Genomic DNA, 19,099 nt, shown 5'->3' with positions numbered 1-19,099 from the left:
TGAGAGGTGCATCACCATGGCATCCGTTAGAGATGGAGCTGTCTTCTCCAACCCTGTGATTCCGGGCTTCAATCCAGACCCGACTGTATGCGTCGTTCCAGCCACAAACTCCACTCCAACGACGTTCTTCCTGTCCACCTCAACTTTCGAGTACTTCCCTGGATGCGCCATCTACTCGTCCACAGATCTGATCAATTGGAAACATATTGGTCATGCACTTACACGCCGAAGTCAAATTGAGATGCGAACAGTTGAGCCTGGTGCAGGTAGCTGGGCAAGCACTCTGCGCTATCGGCCGAAGGAAAAGCGCTGGTACTTGGCCAATGGTCTTTTTCAGAGATATCGACCGACAAGCGACGTGAGATCCTCTGTTATCACTGGCGGCGGCTCATCTGATCCATTCACTCGTAGGAACGCATCTTCCCAAGGGGCTTCTATGTTTGGACGGATAACATCTGGGATGACAACGCCTGGTCAGACCCTGTTTACTTTGACAACCCTGGATTCGATCAGGATGTGAGTCCCAGTCCCCGACATTGGTACGTTGTCTCTGACCAGGAGCCCAGCTGTTCTGGGATGACAACGACAAGGTTTATCTCTCTACCACAGTGCGTATGAGCAAGCGAACGCCAGGACTGAAAATGAAAGACTTCGCAATCCACATCTCGGAGATCGACATCACTACGGGGAGGACACTCACACCCCCTCAAGTCATCCGTGAGTCTCCGCACGGAATAGCTGAAGGTTCCCACATCGTTCGCAAGGGGAGGTACTACTACCTGTTCACTGCCGAGGGCGGCACCGAAGCGGGCCACCAGGAATGGGTTTTCAGGAGTGACATCGGCCCATACGGTCCATGGGAGGGGCAAGGACAGGCTTTGTGGTACAACGGCCCCGAAGAAGAGGTACAGAGAACCGGTCACTGCGACATATTTGAGGACGGTGATGGCAGATGGTGGGCGGTGATGCTAGGTGTTCGGCCCGTGAAGTCCGAGGGCAAGTATATCGAGCCCCAGATGGGCCGTGAGACATTCCTCGTTCGGGTCGATTGGGTAGACGACTGGCCCATATTCAACCAGGGTCGCAATATCACTCTCCGAACTGTCGGCAGGGAGCACGTCCAGAAAGCACCAGTGGCAAACGCAGTCGGGGTGAGATGGAGGGCGGACCTATCAAAGTCTAGCCTCGAGCTTGGTTGGTACCATAAGAGTATGTGGTGTGCATCAATCGCACTGGAGTGCCGCAGTTGACATATTTAGACACACCTATAAAGCCTTGCTACAGCCTCACTGAGCGTCCGGGGTATCTCAGGTTATTCGGAAACTGTTTCGACCTCAACAGCCCAGAGTCTCCTGCGATGTTGCTCAGGAAACAGACGTCATACAACGAGTCGTTCAGGGCGGAGATGATTTTCAAACCCAGCAGAGCAGGATATGAGTCTGGCATCACCGTCTGGTGGAGCCAGTATTCATACGCTACCATCGGAATCGCGGCGGTGCGGGAAGATGACGGAAGCCTGGCTGTTCCGAAAATTGTGACAAGAGAGCCTACAGGCAAGGTCAGCGAACTCAAGGTACAGAGGCCGGGAGCATCGACACTCGTGGCTGTTGCTAATGACTACAGGTTGGTTACCCGGTTCTTCGATCCAAGACCTCAGCATGCCCGGGACTGGACTTGGATCACCATGTGCAGCTGGCCATCGCCGCGCAGCCGACCAAATACGAGATGAGTCTTGACATCGGCGGAATTATGGCAAACGTATCGTTCAAATCCGAAGATTTGACCATATATCCTCCTGTGGGTGGAGCATTCTGCGGAGTTATGTTCGGGGTATATTCGTGTGGTCAGAGCGAACCCGTTCTTGATCCTTCCGACTTCACGAACATTGAGATCCTGGAAACGGAAGAACGATGAATGAAATGTCGCAAGGATGGATGGCCTGAGCCCACAGGAACTGGCTCAAACCTAGTATGGGTACTCCACATGGAGTGAAAAATTGAGCAATAGGCTACTCTCATGTCCCTTACCACGCGAATTCAATACAATACAACCTGTAAGGTAGAAGAGCAGTTGAAATTTTCATGTAATGATCAATACTACGACCGAGGCCTCGACATCGCAACCGTTGCCGTCCGGACTGAGGCTCATTAGTCAGGACATCTGTGGCATCATTCTCACGGAAGTCCTGAACTCTAACATGCTCAGACCTCTACCATTCAGGCCTTTGGTTACCTGTGGGAATAGGGCCGCATTGACCGTCGAGCTGTAGCAGCCACATCATCCGTTTTGCCAGCCAGGCATATTTCCCAGAAGCTGCTCTGAAGGAGACAAAAGGATACCCACATTGGGCTGTCCATGTCTCCGCCATAGACCCAACCAGCGACGGTCTGCTATAAACCCTCACGCGGGCCCTCGACGTGGAACGACCAGACACCTACCCAAAGAACACTCCGATCTCACCATGGCGTCCTTCATCAAGTCAGAACATTACGAGACCTATCCAGGAGTGTCACCAACTCTAGTCCGGGAGGAGTTTTCGGGCAAGACGGTCCTGTTGACCGGAGGTGGCTCAGGAATTGGAACAACCATGGCCTGTTCATTCGCCGAAGCCAACGTGGCCGAGCTCATTCTCATGGGTCGAAATGAGTCTACACTAAGGGACACCGCTGAGAACCTTGCGGCGGAGTTTGTCAATCTGAGGGTATCAATCCATGTGGGGAGTGTGTCAAACCAGGACGACGTCGCAGCCGCCTTTTCCAAAATGGAACGGTCTCCAGACATACTGGTCAACAATGCCGGATACCTCCCGGAGCCAGATATTTTTGTCGACGCGGATTTGAAAGACTGGTGGCAGGCGTTTGAGACCAACGTCTTCGGTACAGCTGTTGTCACACAGGCTTACCTCCGACACCGCAGAGGACACAGGGCCAGCACTCCGGGTGTCATAATCAATATCAATACTAGAGCGGCGCACGATACAAGCATGCCTGGCCTGAGTGGCTACTCATCGAGCAAAGCGGCGATTCTGCGGATGGCGGAAGTCATCGCCATCGAAATACCAGCGTCAGAGGCGCGCGTCATCTCACTCCATCCCGGGGCGGTGCAGTCGGCCATGCTAACCAAGTCCAAGCTGAACAGATCCCAAACTGATGTGAAGCTTGCAGCGGACTTCGTGGTATGGGCAGCCTCAGAGAAGGCTGCGTTTCTGAACGGGCGATTCGTGTGGGTGAACTGGGACGTAGACGAGTTGGTCTCGTGGAAAGACATGATTATCCAGAGGGACCTTCTGAAGACCTGTCTCAAAGAGACGTAAGGAAATGGATGGCTCATTCGAGGAAGCCATGAATTACGGACGAGGCACGTAGCTGGGCGAAAGTGGTGATGTCGGGAGAAACTAGCTGTGGAGAAGGGCTGGGCGGCAAGGCTGCATAGACCACTATGGCACCTGCGGGCAGGTGCCATCACAAGTCTAGCTACTGGAGCTGAAATCTGATGTGCGAATTTGAATGGAGAAATGGCGAGATGCTTCGCCAACGGACAATTGAGTGCTTGACACGGAGGAACTGCCTTGGCTGCACTAGTCGGAAGAGCCTTTCCGGTGAGGCGGCGATCGCACCGGCTTATCGGATTATCCTCGGTATGACATAAGCAGACACCTACCCAAATGACGTCTGCATGGTGTGACTGGTGCTCAGCCCCAGTAACTCAGCCCCCTGGATGAGCCACGGCAGTCATTACATGTTGCTTGCGTGTTCATCAAAACAACGCCCGCTACAAGAAGGACTTGGAGCTGGTCGAATTTGAGAAAGACCATTGCAAAAATCCGTTTTCTCTGCATTTACCTACCTTCGAACCCATCGCCTCCAAACTTTCCGATCATGTCTCGTTTCTCCCGCTACGACACGGACGAAGAACGGCTGCCCGACGGCATGCAGCGAGTGGGCTACGATGCGGACACGCAGATATACACATACCGTGATGCAGACGGCAGCTACTGGGAGGGTGCCCCAGGCAACAGTTACGGCCAGTTGACGCAGGTTTCGCATGGTGGACGACCCTCGCGCCACGAGCCCATCGACGCTGCCCTCAGACACCACATGTGGGAGGAGGAGAGAAGGAATTGGCGACAGGGCTGGCAACCGTTGCTCAACTTCTTCCTTATCATCGGGCTATTCCTCATGTTGCTTACCTGGTGGCTTTACCGGACGCCTTCGGAGCAGTTGCCTCAGTGTGGTGGACAGGCGGTACCGTACAAGATCCATAAAGGTGATACGTGCTGGGCTATTGCAGAGAAACACAAGATGAGAGTGGAGGATCTGGTCAAGGCCAATAACAAGCTCAACTGCGACAAGCTGCAGATTGGGAGCTCAATATGTGTGCCATCGGTGATATAGACGGCGAGTATTGACTGGCGAGGATTGGATGCGCAGTGCTATTGGATACCCGGTCGGAAGAGTATGTGCATATATCTCGAGCCTCATCTTCTCTCCTGATTCGAAATGGGTTGGATACCACAGGACGGCTCTGAGGCTGGGCCTGAGATTGGCTGTCGGAGGGAAAACGAATGGTGGGCCGAGGGCACTCAACAGATCGTGCAATTGTGAGGGATAGCAGCGGTGTTCGAAGTATCCGAATGGCCGGAGTTCACGATTGCTTCGCAAGACTTCTTTCGGCTCATGCATGGTGAAAGTGATGCTGGGACTACTATCTTGGTTGAGGCTCTGAAAGTCTACGACTCCACTTCACATGCAAGAGAACAAGGTATCTGGCACTTGGTGTGTGTTGACTCAACATCGTGAGATGAGCCAGACCTGATGCCTGGCACGCCATAGGGCGGGGTTTCTGCCACCTGACCCCATTCGGCGCGGGCTGGGCGACGATCCAACGCAAGCTATCTACCTTCCCGGAGGTACCGGCACATACCCGGGCCCACTCTCTAATACTTCCATCGGTTAAAGTACCACTGCCATGCATGCTGCGTCCAACCCATATGTGTACTTTGGTCGGGTAACTAGGAGACAAATGTGGCAGGTCAGGTAGGGTAGGAGTCGTTTAATGCACTGATCTTTACGGTCGCCGTCAAAAGTCACCGCCGCAGACCCTCCCTCATTGTGCGAATGTGCCCTCAGGAATTGGAGGCATATACTCAGCATCAAAGTGCATAAGCTGGGACTGCGTCTTGCTTTCCGATTGATTGTGAGTCCACGTCGTCAGCATCAGCGACACTACCAGGCGGGTGGACCCTGAGGGGGGCGGGAGGTGCGGTGCCCAGTGTCTCCCGCTGTGCCGCTGCACCCAGCTGTGGTGTGGGCGCGGGTATCGGGACCACTGGGGGGCGCGCTGGGGATCCTGTGCGCCTTCGAGGTTTAGCGCTGTTTTCCCCGGAATTACAGCGTCTGGGGAAGTGGGTTTCAGGCGGGTCCCCTGTTGCTCATCGCCCCACAGTAGTCGTGTGTCTGCGCCGGCGTGCCTTCTCCCTGCCCGTCTTTGTTTTTATTGGCTGCAGCCGGCTCACCTCAGCACACCGACACCTTCAGAGTCCAGAGGAAAGCGGCATGTCATTCATGCAATTGGAAGACTGTTTTCAGCACGTCGCCTCGGACCTTCCTGGCCTGGATGGTTCGTGTGGGGTGGCCTCCTGCTGCCTCCATTGCGGGCGCTTTGCACTTTCGGAAGACACATCAGGGTTCCCTCGGTAGGTTGTGTTTGTTTCCATTCTAGCACTCGACCCGTCTATCTAATTACCTACCTTATCTAGGTAGGGAGACGGTTCGACTCGAGCTCGAACGAGAACCCACGGAAATGGCCAGTTTGGACAACATTCTGGTGCTGCAGAGGTGGTATGTTCGCTGAACCACCGCCAGGAGGTACACGCCGGTCAACGGTATCCGAATCGCTATCGACCAGGCCATGCTTGCGTCACTGATCTGCCCACACTCATGTCTGTAGCGTTGCACCAGGCGACTGACCTGCCCCTACCTACACAAGCGCAGACAAAGGCATCGCCCCTGGTTTGCTTTTCGACTGGGTGTGCGTGCGTCTCCTCGCTTTGCTTGGTTTCCCTCGTTTGGACTCACCATACTCTCCTTGCCCCTCTTCCCCTCGCCTCCTCGTTGGCCTGCGACGTATGGCTGGCAGTCCGCGTGATGATCTGGCTTACCCCGCACGCTCAAGACGGGTAGATGTCGAGGCGCTGCCCCTGAATCCGAGATTCCTTAAAGGGACGCCATCTGCCTCGTAGCTTTTCCCCATGGACTCCCGCTGTGCGACATGTCTTCATCCATCTAATCATCTCTTCCATCTTTCAGACTCATTCAACCGCTGCATCCATTTACTTCGAGAAACGCATCAACCAACGCTGAGCCAACTGCAACGCTTACAACACCTCAAATTCTTTCGACCAGCCGTAGTACTTAGGAGCCTATTATTATTATCCTTTTTACGCGAGACAAATCGAAAGGTACGAACAGCGTGGCTTTCCTTGGTGCATCCGTCGACGCTACATCGTCGAATTGTCACCCACTACCCGCTATACACTGTACCAACGCCCGCCTGTCCTTTTGGCTTGGTTGTTAATTCGACTTCATTTCCTGCAGATTTCACAATGGCTCCGCGTATTCCTGCCGCAAAGTCCACCGAGACTCTCTGCTACGGTGTCGCCACTGTCGGTGCCTTTCTCCCCATCTACCTCATGCTGCCCGGCGCTGAGCAGCGTCTCGCCATGCAGACGACAAAGTGGGCTCCTCGCTGGGAGCGAAACATCTCGTACTTCACCCCGGCTGCTGAGAGAGGCATCAAGCGCGTTGAACCCCCTGTCTCCCGCATCGTCAAGCGCATCGATGACAGGCTACCCCTCGAGAAGATGGCCAAGGGCATTGACAAGCGCATCAAGAACGGAATCGAGCGCTTTAACAACACCAAGTAGGAATCTAAACATGTTGGTGAAAGGGTGGCCACGCAGAAGTCAACCCTAAAACTGTCTGTGTATATGCATGTGGGGAAAGGAACGGTAGAGACACCGGTGAGGGGAAGGATGATACCACATCAAGCTCTAGAGATACAAAGGATGCATTAGAGATCTCATAAAAATCTCGGCAACAAGTAGAGAAACAAACAAGAAAAAGGTCAAATACTCACCCGCCCTCTCTTTTCTGGTTTCGCGGAGAGCCCGGCGTAATTGGATTGAATTGACGGCAACGCCCAGTCCCACCGCATACCGTATGCCGCCGTAGGGAGCCGTAGTTTCATGGATTGACTGTGGGCATGGATACTTGCACTTCACTGCTACATCAATCTGCAGATGATCAGGCCATGATGAACAACTTGGACGGAGGGTGTCTCACTTACCCGAGCGGGGTTTCCCTTGATCCCCAATTATTTTTCTCCTCCACCGCGCCATTGCTCGAAGGTTAGCACTGCATTGTTGTCGGTAAAGGAGAGGAAAAAAGCGGTATACAGGGGAACATGCAGCACCCAATTGGGCCGTTTGCAATTACGCAAACTCTCAAGCGAACTGCCATCGCGTCCTGGTGGCACCATCCTCAGCTCGATAGCATGCGTCCAGGCCGTTCGGTACTGCAAAAGTCTCTCGACAATTGCCATGCAACACCTTGAGGGATGACCAGATCGACGCGATCTCGTTTCATTTATGACCCTGGCCTCCCGCTGTTGTTTCGTTGCAACTCTTTGGCAATACTGGGCCTGTACGCACTTGCATATAGGGTCAAATCCCCAAAGAGACGCCAGAAGCCCTGGTGTTCGATTCTGGATGCGCAATGGCGCCCTCGTGGAGACGCTGAAAGCAGGTGTTCACCCCCAACCGATGATACGGCATCTCCGTAGGTAGAAACTTCTGTGCCTTAGTTGGGCGACCGCGGTATAAATTGGTTTTGCCGTCCTGCCTTCAAATTTCGGAATCGCCAAAGCCCAAGAGCAGCCTAGTCGAGGGCCAATCGAAATATCGATGAGCGATGGCCACTGGCGGCGTCGCTAAGACAAGAGATGTAGAAAGCCACTTGAATTCTGCTCAGGCAAGCACTGCCGGTGCTGGTCTTTGACCGAGATGTAGTAGAGAGATGCTGAGTAATGCCAAATCCTCCTCGGTCACCGTCAGCCCATGTACCGAGCAAAGTTGTGAGTATCTCTCAATCATCATGACAAGATCCCTCACCAACTAGGCTATCGAGGCTGTACACCTTTTCAAGTCAGTACACCTAAGGTGCGAAGCGGAGAATCCACCCAGTACCAACCTTTGTGCCACCACTTGCCGGCAGGTACCGTCAACTGGTCGACAAGCATTCCGCGCTGGACTGGGCCCGACGAGGGTGAGCGGGAAAAGCCTCACAAACATGACCTTACCAGCTAATATCAAACAACGGTCCGGTAGCCGGCACCCTTGTATGGGACTCACGACATTCCCAGCCATGCATCGTGGAGGGCCTGCTGGAGATGCTGGGAGCGAGAACCAGAGTCCAACGCCGGCAGCACGTGCGACTGCCTGGGCTATTTCCTTGTTGCCAAATGCCCACAGCTGTACGTTCTCGTGTATATGCTCGTCCAGCATGTGGTTATCTGAGCTTTGGAGGAGACCCCCAACTAGGATAGCACGTCGTTGACATTGACTTCCTCAAGCGTGAAGACTTTGGAAGCTCCTGACGGAAAAACCTGATCCACCTAGGTAAGGTAAGGAACCTACTGCTGCCCAGTGTCCGATAAGCACGGCACCACCTGGCGCCAGCTGCGTCCACGGATCTAGGTGTCCAGTTTGATGTCAGCGACATTTCTGGCTTGACGATAATCTCTAATGCATGAACCATCACGACGCGAACGCGCTCTTGCCCGAGCTAGAGTCGCATTCTGCGCCCATAATGCCGATCTGTTGACGGCGCAATTCAATTAACGGCACCACATCCCTGTCTATTCTTCTCCGTACAGCGAGATGACTCTTCAAGACCGAATGCGAGTCGAAAAAAAAATTGTCGAGCTACACCTACCGCGCTTTGAAACGAAACATTGCCGGCAACCGTGTGATCTTTCAGCTATTGTAACGATATTCTCACCATGGCTTTAATGACTCTCTCTCGATCACTTACGAGCACCGCCTGGCGTGTTTTTGCCGCCCAGACCCCGCGTCGCGCGGGGCTCCTAGCGGAACGATGCTATACGACTCGCGCGAAGACGGCCACGACTTCCACGACCACGACGGTCGCTGTCCCGAAGACCACCGCGGCTGCAGCGGCAGCCAAGAAGACGACGACGACAACGAAGAAAAGTGTCAGCACTGCGGCTGCCGCGACGAAGAAGCCCATTACCACAGTCGCCGCGGCCTCCAAGACAAGCGCTGCTGCTACAGCGCCCAAGACCGCCACGTCCACGAGCACAGCTGCGAAAGCCACGAAGGTTGTGAAGAAGACGACTGCACCCGCTGCCAACCTGACTACGAAGACGGCGACGAGGACGGCGGCGAAGACTACGACTGCAACATCCGCGATTGCGCCCAAGAAGGCGATCGCCGCGAAAACAGCCACGGCTGCGAAGGTCACTACCTCGAAGCCCGCCGCCGTTACAACAAAGCCCAAGATCGCCACGTCTGTGGCCGCTGCAGCAACATCGGTTAAGACAACTGCTAAGACACCCTCGGCCCCTACAACGGCGGCACCTATCGCAAACCCCACCGTTCCGTCCGCGTCAACCATGTCTAAGACTGCCCCGACAGCAATTCCCACGCCGGTCGCGCACAATATTACGCCTACAATTGCCCCCGCGCGGCCTGAAGCTCGTCAGACCACTCTGCCATCTTCCGCGGCGACGGAGACCCCAAAAACACCGGCTCCAGGCAGCAAAGAATACCGTAAAGCGTACGGCTCGGCGGCGAGGAAGTGGACCGCTACCATGGTCGCCATGCCCATCCTTCTCGTCACTTCATACTTCCTCTTCGATAGGCGTTAGTGTTATCCCTTCTCCAGCTAAGGAATGCCAGGTTATTGACTGACGTTGATGTAGTCGCTCTGGGGCACGAACCCAAAGTAATGCCGGATTTTGACAAAGCGAAGAAGCAGAACGCAGAACAGGCGGAAGCCGAGACGGCCTAGAATCCGGCTCAATTATAATGGTCTTGATAAATACCCACTACCACTTCACCTCTCCGACCAGATGGCTTCTTCTGCGACCCCGTCTCGACTCCATGCGATGTATGTATTCGTTGGTCGCCTATGTTCTGGTTCACCAAACCTGTGACCCCGCGTGGCAGCTCGATGAGGCGAAACTTCGTGGAAGTTTGACTGCCGAACCATCTACTGCATGTGTCCCGGCGATCATGCTTGGGTGTTCGTCTGTGAGGTTGGCTCAATACCTCGAATGAACCATTCCCTTGTCTTCCAACTACCAAGAGTTCTTAAGTGCAAGGTGGACGGCCAACCCCATGAGTGCAACAACGCACACGCCACCGACAACTATACCAGCAACGGCCCCTCCGCTGACGTACCCTGTGTTTGGCGTGCTGGTTTTCTCTGCAAACACCCCAGCGCCCAACAAACTCCATACCAATAGCAGTGGCAGGATTGTGCTGACCATGATGTCTTCTGGAGCTCGGGAATTGTGAAAGTGGTGTCTTCTAAAGCTTCCGTGTCCGCACTTACGGTCGTTTGTGTGTGGCTTTATACGAGCGGTGACGAGACCATTGCTCTTTTCTGATTCACGACGTGCAGTAAGCATCAGACGAGCCCCTCGTCGATTGTCAAGACATACCTGGGAAGTCACCGCCTTTGATTCATCACCCAGTGAACGTCACGATTAAGGTGAAGGAAAGAAGCAGATTGATGCAATGTCTGGTGCATAAACAGAACGCTATGTAAGTTGCTCGCTCACAGCTAGTATTGTGTCATCACTGAAATTGCTCAGAAGCATTAGTTCTCTCCAACACCACATCCATCATAGGCGGGCCATCTCTTTAGCCGGCCCAGGCTCAGCGTCCTCCGGCTTGCCACTGAAAGAAACAAGACTTCTACCCTTAACCGATCCGCTCCTAGTCAGAATCTTTCGCTTTCCGGCGGTGGTCAGGGGTGGATCATCATCCTTGTCTCTGATGTAGTATGCCCAGTCCGAGGTGTCATCAAGCTCCGTCTGAGAGTACCCATTGCCCAACCACGAAAAGCGATTGCCGGCGTACTTCACGTCGAGGTCGTCAAATCGAACTTCCTTGATAGCTTCAATGTAATGAAGTGTCGAGCCGGGCCACAACGCCACAACAGGCCCATCGGCCCGCGGCTTGTACCACGAACGGCACGGGTCTGCCCATACCGTCTTGGTCATGAACCACTCTTTGTACTCGACAAAGTCCCGCACAGCCTCCTCCTTCGCAGCGAACTCGACAATGTTGTTGGTCTGGTACCGATCCACAATCTTGAGCATCCAGTCGGCCTGTGCCTCTATTGCGGACAGAACGGGGCCGTTGCCTATGGGGCAGTTGGGGCCCAGCATATGGAAGTAATTGGGGAAGCCAGACGCGGCCATTCCAAAATACGATTCCGGATTGACGGCCCATTTATCTTGGAGGTTCTCACCCGATGGAGCGACAACGGGGAAGCGCGGCTTGAAGGATGTATCGAAACCGGTGGCGCAGATGAGAATGTCTACAGGGTACTCTTGGCCGTTGTCACTGACGCACCCGCGCTCAGTTACCTCGGTGATCTCGCCGTATACCACTTCGACATTGGGCTTTGTGAGAGACTCAAGGTAGTTCACACCAGGGGTGAGACGGCGGCAGCCAACGCTCCACTCGGGGATGAGTTTGTCTTCGAGGTAGGGGCTGTTGAGCTTTTCCTTCATCTGCTGAAGCATGTAGGCGTGCGTCTCCTGATTGATCTTATTGTTCTTCAGAAAGATCCCGAACTGCCCGTTGAGGCCAGATTCAATGTTTTTGCGATATTCCATCAACGCTCCAGGCTTCTCGCGGAAATCTTTCAGCTCCTCGGGGCTGAACTGGTGCTGCTCGAGTCCTTGGACAGGGGACACCCACGTCGGTTCGCGAATGAAGGTCGTCACCTTGTGACACTTGTCGCGTATTGCGGGCAGTACCTGGATACCCGAGGATCCATTGCCGATGAGGCCGACATGCTTGCCTTCCAAGGAGACGGAGTCATCCCAATTGGCTGTGTGCAGGAGGGTGCCTTTGTACTTGTCAAGTCCAGGGATGGCAGGCCACTTCCAGTTGTTCAGGATGCCGCCAGCATTGACGAGGACGTCGCAATGGTCGACGACAGTGGTGTCCGTCTGCGTATCCTTCACGTGGACATCATAGCCCCCCTCCTTGGAGTTCCAAAATGCCCCTACTACTTGGTGCTGCAGCTTGATATACTGGTCCAGCGAGTACTTCCTTGCAAAGCTCTCGAAATACTCTCGAATCTCTGGCGCCGGCGGGTATACGGCTGACCAGTCCAGCTTAGGCTCGAAACTCCAGGTGTAATTGTGCGAAGGTACATCGCAGGCACAGCTGGGGAACGTCCAGAGTTAGTTGATACGTCAAAAGGCAATGATGAGAGTTGCCAAACCCTGGATATCTGTTTTCAAACCATGTACCACTGACTGCCTGGTTCTTTTCGTAGCATACTAAGGAGTAGTTGTGGAAGTGTTTCTGCAGCTTGTACGCCATCAACAAGCCGGAGGCGCCGGCGCCCACGCAAATCACCCGAACATGGCGTTCGCTATGAATGGGTGCCGATAGCCGTCTAGTCGCATCCCGATCTCCGGGTTGCGCGGTCTGAGGGAGCAAGAAGTCTCCCATGGTTGAACCACCTTTCGGCGAGTGAGCGTGACGGGAGTCGACAAAACGGAAGATGCCAAGGCGAACGAAAACTGACAGAAGTCAAAGAAAGAAGTTTGATGGATCGGAGCATGGTCTGTCAAAGGACGGCGAGACTAAAGGGTTAGCTGGATGGTTGCTGATATAGGTCATCTGGGAGGTTCGGCATCGCATATCCCAACGTCATGACCGACGATTGCACAACATTTTCCGGCAGAGAACGCAATGAAGCCAGTGGTATCTGGAAGAGTAACATTCTCGGCCTCTCAGATCCTCGACGCAACGAAAGAACCGAGAGAAACTACGGAACATGACCCACAAACGGTTTCCAAACAGACGGAGTGGACCACTTGTCCTGGGCGGGGCTGCTGGGCGGTCTGGAGGACGGCCGATTGCATGGCCTGCCGCATGTGTGCGGGCTCACTTGGGCGTGTGACTGGAGTGTGAGTAGCAGGTTGGATTCGCCGCCATCGGCATTGGTAGCGATCTCAACCATCTCGAGTCAGGGGATCTCGTGAGAGAGCACGGCTCTGGTCAGGCCAACAAGCCACCATGACTCAGTCGGAACGAGACTTGGAGTGAAAACAAGTCATGTTTGAGGTGATGGCACCGCTTGGGCCAAGATTCCCAGAGACCAGACGAAGGCCCCAAGGCTTAACTTTGGCCGATTGGCATTCCGAACCTACAGTAGCAACTGCAGGCCTACCGCATTAAGATCCTACCGTTAATGCCACCGGTATGATTGGGAGACTTTGACAAGGCGGCAACACTTGATGGCATGGATGAGATGTTCCTCGGCAGTTCAAAAGGGGGTGGTTGTAGTAGAATGCATGGCGGCTTCCCGGGATAGAATGTTTATCCCGTAGCGTGGCACGCGACGATGAAGCCAGGTTGCTGGAGATAGAAACCCCGGGCCTGGTCCCGTCGCTTTAGTGATTGACTTTCGTGAGACTGTCGTCGAGGATGCGGATGAAGAGGTGCGGAACCGGCAGAGCGGGGGCGGCGAGTCTTGGGCTGGGCAGCAAAAGCAACGGGACGCAGCCGGGAAACCTCAACCGGAGGAGCTCGGGCCAATATGGAGAGGCGATGGACACTTGACGTAGTAATCAACATTGGATGCTACCCGTTGGTTCCAATGCACATCCCATGTCAGATAGGCGATGAGTTCAGACGGGGTACGGGGTCCGTCATGCTGCTAAATCCGAATCTCGCCTTCGGTGAGGGGTCGCATGTCGCAGCTGCCCGTTGAGTTACCTAACATCAACGTTGACGACCGAGGCGACGAGTTGCTTCCCCGGGCGATCTAGCTGCTCGTGAGGGTCGCTGCCTGGGTTTGACGGCTGGTATTTACAGGTCTTTCATCAAGCAAGAGCTAGTGTCTGCACGTAATCAATACCCAACGCACCGTCTGAAGGTTGATGGTAGCGTCTTGACGATTATTGGCAAGGTTCTAGACAAAACACGTCGCTATGCGTGGGGTTACACAAAGATCTTGCTGTGTCCCTGGAAGCTTAGGAACACAGATATTCTACAACCTTGCTTTGGCGCTCTTCGTATCTGCCAGTGCCGCAGCATCCCTCTTGGACCATTCCCGCATAGTCTTCCTCTGAATCTTGCCGCTTGCAAGTTTGGGCACTTCGTCCACAAACGCAACGCCGCCCGCTAACCATTTATGCTTGGAAACCCGGGGCTTGACCCACTCCTGTATGTCTTCGGGCTTGACTTTGCCCCTGGACGCCTCTTGTACCGCCACGTAAGCCTTCGGCCATTCGTTGCCATCGCTGATTCGCGTTAATGTTGTTTCAAAGCTTCAGGAGACCTTATTCGGACGTACATGACAATTCCAACGACGGCCGCATCTGCTATGTGCTCATTTTCGAGAAGAACGGCCTCCAATTCTGCAGGAGCGACCTGCAAAGCATTGACTTTGATGAGCTCCTACTTTCATGTCAGACTGAACACCGGATGAGATCCTCCAAGCCATGGTAACACTTACCTTTTTGCGGTCTACAATCCAAAAGTAGCCATCTTTATTACATATGGCGATGTCACCCGTCTTTAGCCAACCCTCGCTGTCCAGCGCCTCTTTCGTGGCAGCCTCATTTCGCCAGTAGCCCAGGCACACATTCGGTCCACGAACACACAGCTCGCCCGGCAGACCAAAGGCTACCTCTCTGCCTTCTTCATCAACCAACTTGCATTCGCAATTGGGATCGAGCCTGCCGACGCTGCCTGTATCATCTCTGATGCCGCCAGGCACATGGATAGCGCCGCACGTCACCTCCGTCATGCCCCAACCCTGATTTATCTGAATTTTGAACCTCCGTTGGCACTCATTCTGAAGCTCTCGGGATAATGGGGCTGCTCCGCAAAGCACCTCATTCACGCTCGAGAGGTCGTAGCGAGCCGTCTCAGGCCGCTTAGAGAGCATGACCAGTATTGGTGGCGCTACCTGCAGGCTGGTAATTCTATACTTGCCGATTGCGAACAGGAAGTCTTCATATCTGAACTCCTTCATAATGTAGACGGTGACATGGAGTTTGACGGCCATGAGTATGACGTAGAGCTGACCATAGGCATGGTATAGTGGAAGAAAGCCAACCCATCTCTCCTGAGGGCGTGCTTCAAAGGCGTAGGGTTTCTCTGCGTATCGCATGAATATTGTTTGTTCGACATTGGCGATGAGATTGTGGTGCGACACGCACACTCCTTTGGGAAGACCGGTTGTCCCGGAGCTGTAATTGATCGTGGCCACAGTCTTGGTAGACTCTTCAGGACTCAGCTCCGGCCATTGATACGAGTCCGCCTCCGTTGGCGTCCCAATCATGTGCCTCCAGTCGGGAATGCCACGCCTGGTCTCGTTCTCGGCGTCAGAGAATTGAAAAATGCGGCTTTTTGGGACTCCGGCTTTGGCTGCTGCCTCAAGCACCTGTTCGAGGTGATTGGGATGTGCTAGGATGAGCTTGGCGGTGGTGTTGGTCATCTGGTGAACGAGTTCTTTCAGATGTCAGCTCATGCCCCTTTCCGCGTAAAGGGGAGACCCACCAGACACTGTGTAAGCCGGGTTGGCACCACTGAAGACGCATCCCACCCCTACGATCCCAAGGTATGCAGCAGGCACATATATCTGGTTTGGAGTGCAAATCATGACAACATCTCCGCGCCGGAGGCCTAGTCGTTCTAGGCCGAAGGAGAGGCGTTTTACCCACTGTTCCATTTGTCTGGGGGAGAGGCTGATACCCTCATCTTTGCAGTCGATCCACAGGGGCTCGTCCGATAACACCCCATCACGAGGGAACAAATACGACAGTAGGTTTGTCTTGGGCAATTCCAAAGATGGGTAAGGTGACGTGATGACCATGTTGAATCGGTGCTTGCTCTGAGGAATCGAAAACCAGACCTTGGAAAGAACTGAATGGCGATAACAAAGTTGCCGGGGGCGGGCTTGTGCGTCTTCAATTGAGGGAGCTGGTTGACGGTCTGTGTTTGTTTCACCTGATAAGGAAGGGAATTGGGAATTATCATGATGCTAGAGAGACGGCGTTAGCATGGCAAGCCGTCATCTTGGCCGTGTGCTCCCTCGGGATGGCGTCGGTAGCGGGATTGCGGGGTAGTAAGGTAGTTGGGGAAGTCTGGGGTAGCTACCCCTAGATCCTCCTGGGTACTTGGGGAGCTCCCTTGGGATAAACCCGACGTGGCCGATGCTAACCACGGAAAAAGCTCTGGCAAGCCGAAGAGCACCGCATGTTTGGAGGCCCCATGCTGACAGACCTCATATTGCGAGGGTCTTGACCGTGAGAGTGCCTGGGCGATCACCCTTGTCTCTATCCAGAGACGCATGCTCGTTCGCTCTCTTCTCGAGCCCTTCAATCTGCAGAGACTTTGTTCCCAAAAATCATGTCCGAACTCAAGAACCTTAGATCCGCCTTCTCCCTCGAAGGGAAGACGGCGCTGGTCACAGGCGGATCTCGCGGCCTTGGCCTCCACATGGCCACAGCATTCCTCCTTGCGGGATGCTCTCAGGTCGTGATCACGGCTCGAAAACGCGGCGGCGATCAAGGCATTGACCAGGCAGTTGAGAAACTGAACAAAATTCCGGGAATTGAAGGGAAGGCGACAGGCATAGCCGCCAATGTGGCTGACTCGCAGGACATCGTTCGATTGACTGGTGAGGTCAAGGATATTGTTGGTCGCAAAGGCCTGAACATTCTGGTGTGCAACGCCGGAGCAGCCTGGGGATCCAAGTTTGAAGATGCTCCGCCAAGCAGCTCAGTCAAAATCCTAGACCTCAATGTGCGAGGCGTGTTCGAGCTGGTGCAAAAGTGAGAGCGAAGAATCGGTCGACGAAGCCGGACCGGGTTGCTGACATGGCGACAGGTCGCTTCCGCTGCTCGAATTAGCGGCGTCGAAAGAAGATCCGGCTCGGGTGCTGATTGTCAGTTCGACGGCGGGTCACAATGTGCCGCATGTAGGGGAGCACGGCACTATCATGTATTCCACTTCCAAGGCGGCTGCGAATGTGAGTCGGGTATCTCATCTGACCACGATGAAATTTGCTGATGTGTGATTGCCGCAGCATCTCGGTCGCAACCTGGCGGTTGAGCTCGGGCCGAGAAACATCACGTCCAACATCATCGCGCCCGGCTTCTTCCCATCGAAGCTGGCGCAGGGCCTCATTAGCAATCTGGGCGGGGTGGAAGAGCTCAGCAAGGACAATCCTCTGGGCAGATTGGGTGAGCCCGATGACATAGCAGGCGTGGCAGTCTTTCTCTGCTCGCCTGCGGGCAAGTACGTGTGAGTATTCGTGCCCCTTCTGGCGATGGATGACAAGATTCGGACGGGCAGAAGAAGCTGATGGATGCTTAACAGAAACGGCGTCGACATTCCGGTTGACGGAGGTGCACGATTGGCTGCAGGGAGGATGTCCAAGATCTGACCCTAGGTACCTACGGATACCTACCTACCTTCGGGAGGCACCCGCAGCATATTGGAGACGGGAACACGTGCCGTAGGTACCTAGGTAAGGTAGGTAACTGAGGGGTGCGTGGGTTTCTTCAGTTCTGGTCGGTCGGTGCATCTTTGGATTTGGCGGGGTCGAGTCGGGCCCAGGGTTGGGATTTAGTCAAGTCAAGTCAAGTCAATAGGCTGACTTGGACTAGGCTAGTTAAGTCACCTTATTAACTAATACTAGGCTAGTTAAGCTAAGTCAACTAGCTAGTCAGACTAGTTAACTAGTATAAATTAGTATAAATATTATATAATTATTAATATTAATTGGTATTATATAATTATTAATATAAGTAAATACTATATAATTATTAATATTAATTAATATTATAAGACTATTAATATAAATAGTTTATAAGTAAGTAAAATAATATAAATTAAATAAAACAACTTATAACTAAATAAACCATATATATAAAAATCTAACTAATTAATCTTCTTCTTCTTCTTCTTCTTCTTCTTCTTCTTCTTCTTCTAAGTTATCTAAGAATATCTCTTCTAATTCCTTTAAATCCTTAATTTTCTAATATTTTAATAGGATTAACTCTATTATAGTATAAAGGTTTAGTTTATTTTTATTTTTAGTAGCTATATTATTAATAATAGAAAAAACCCTTTTTATAAGAGTAAAAGTAGTTAGAATAGCTAAATACTTTCTAGCTAAAATAACTAATATAAGATATTTATAATAATTATTATTTTAGTAAAATAAAGAATTAACTTATAATAAATATTAGTAACTATCAATAAATATTAATAAATATTAATAAATATATATAATATTAAATTATATATTAATATTAATAAAATAACCTATATTTTATCTTAATAGCTTTTTAACTAAATAACTAATATATTTAGCTTCTATAATAATATTACTATTAATATAAAGGTTATTATTAAAGTTTAAATTATAAAATATATTAGAATTTAATATATCTTTAGAGTTTAAAGAACTATCTTTTTCTATTTTAACTTTAAATTAATATATTAGTATATAACTAGTAAGTTAATACATGATAAAGATAATAAATATATATATACTTATAATTTATATTTTCTTTTTAATAAATTAATAATATCCTTTTTAATAGTAATATAATAGTATAAAAGCTTATTATTTTTAAAACAGTAGATTTTAAATTTAAGATCTAATATTATACTTATAATATAAAGTTTATAGGTATTTAGATTAAAGAAATCTAACTTTTAAGGGAAATATTTAGCTAATTTAACTATTCCCTTTTTTATACTATTAATTAAAATAGTATAGTAATAATAATAATAATAATA

General features: G+C 51.9%; 8 protein-coding genes across 8 annotated transcripts; 6 read left to right on the top strand and 2 right to left on the bottom strand.

Annotated features, from left to right (window-relative positions):
* Window positions 1–212: 212 nt before the first annotated feature.
* On the top strand, window positions 213–1,914 carry COL26b_014038 (uncharacterized protein; the record flags this gene model as incomplete). Its single annotated transcript, XM_053186618.1, has 5 exons — window positions 213–260; window positions 412–516; window positions 567–1,209; window positions 1,260–1,573; window positions 1,624–1,914. The coding sequence occupies 5 exons, from the start codon at window positions 213–215 to the stop codon at window positions 1,912–1,914; spliced, it is 1,401 nt and encodes a 466-aa protein (XP_053029444.1).
* Window positions 1,915–2,461: 547 nt separating this feature from the next.
* On the top strand, window positions 2,462–3,313 carry COL26b_014037 (uncharacterized protein; the record flags this gene model as incomplete). The annotated part of the gene is made up of 1 exon (XM_053186617.1): window positions 2,462–3,313. The coding sequence occupies one exon, from the start codon at window positions 2,462–2,464 to the stop codon at window positions 3,311–3,313; it is 852 nt and encodes a 283-aa protein (XP_053029443.1).
* Window positions 3,314–3,878: 565 nt separating this feature from the next.
* Window positions 3,879–4,394, top strand: COL26b_014036 (uncharacterized protein; the record flags this gene model as incomplete). The annotated part of the gene is made up of 1 exon (XM_053186616.1): window positions 3,879–4,394. One exon carries the CDS (start codon window positions 3,879–3,881, stop codon window positions 4,392–4,394), a length of 516 nt encoding a protein of 171 aa, XP_053029442.1.
* A 2,210-nt stretch (window positions 4,395–6,604) lies between these two features.
* COL26b_014035 (uncharacterized protein) lies at window positions 6,605–6,925 on the top strand (the record flags this gene model as incomplete). The annotated part of the gene is made up of 1 exon (XM_053186615.1): window positions 6,605–6,925. The coding sequence occupies one exon, from the start codon at window positions 6,605–6,607 to the stop codon at window positions 6,923–6,925; it is 321 nt and encodes a 106-aa protein (XP_053029441.1).
* A 2,135-nt stretch (window positions 6,926–9,060) lies between these two features.
* Window positions 9,061–10,091, top strand: COL26b_014034 (uncharacterized protein; the record flags this gene model as incomplete). Its single annotated transcript, XM_053186614.1, has 2 exons — window positions 9,061–9,943; window positions 10,003–10,091. 2 exons carry the CDS (start codon window positions 9,061–9,063, stop codon window positions 10,089–10,091), a joined length of 972 nt encoding a protein of 323 aa, XP_053029440.1.
* An 838-nt stretch (window positions 10,092–10,929) lies between these two features.
* COL26b_014033 (uncharacterized protein) lies at window positions 10,930–12,693 on the bottom strand (the record flags this gene model as incomplete). Its single annotated transcript, XM_053186613.1, has 2 exons — window positions 10,930–12,490; window positions 12,686–12,693. 2 exons carry the CDS (start codon window positions 12,691–12,693, stop codon window positions 10,930–10,932), a joined length of 1,569 nt encoding a protein of 522 aa, XP_053029439.1.
* A 1,634-nt stretch (window positions 12,694–14,327) lies between these two features.
* On the bottom strand, window positions 14,328–15,782 carry COL26b_014032 (uncharacterized protein; the record flags this gene model as incomplete). The annotated part of the gene is made up of 3 exons (XM_053186612.1): window positions 14,328–14,580; window positions 14,634–14,737; window positions 14,796–15,782. The coding sequence occupies 3 exons, from the start codon at window positions 15,780–15,782 to the stop codon at window positions 14,328–14,330; spliced, it is 1,344 nt and encodes a 447-aa protein (XP_053029438.1).
* A 914-nt stretch (window positions 15,783–16,696) lies between these two features.
* Window positions 16,697–17,597, top strand: COL26b_014031 (uncharacterized protein; the record flags this gene model as incomplete). Its single annotated transcript, XM_053186611.1, has 3 exons — window positions 16,697–17,121; window positions 17,177–17,318; window positions 17,376–17,597. The coding sequence occupies 3 exons, from the start codon at window positions 16,697–16,699 to the stop codon at window positions 17,595–17,597; spliced, it is 789 nt and encodes a 262-aa protein (XP_053029437.1).
* Window positions 17,598–19,099: the final 1,502 nt, after the last annotated feature.

Source organism: Colletotrichum chrysophilum (assembly GCF_026319265.1).
Source record: "Colletotrichum chrysophilum strain AFK26 chromosome Unknown scaffold_284, whole genome shotgun sequence".
Taxonomy (NCBI): domain Eukaryota; kingdom Fungi; phylum Ascomycota; class Sordariomycetes; order Glomerellales; family Glomerellaceae; genus Colletotrichum; species Colletotrichum chrysophilum.
Note: the sequence above shows the minus strand (reverse complement) of the source record. Positions and strands in the feature narration are given on the sequence as shown.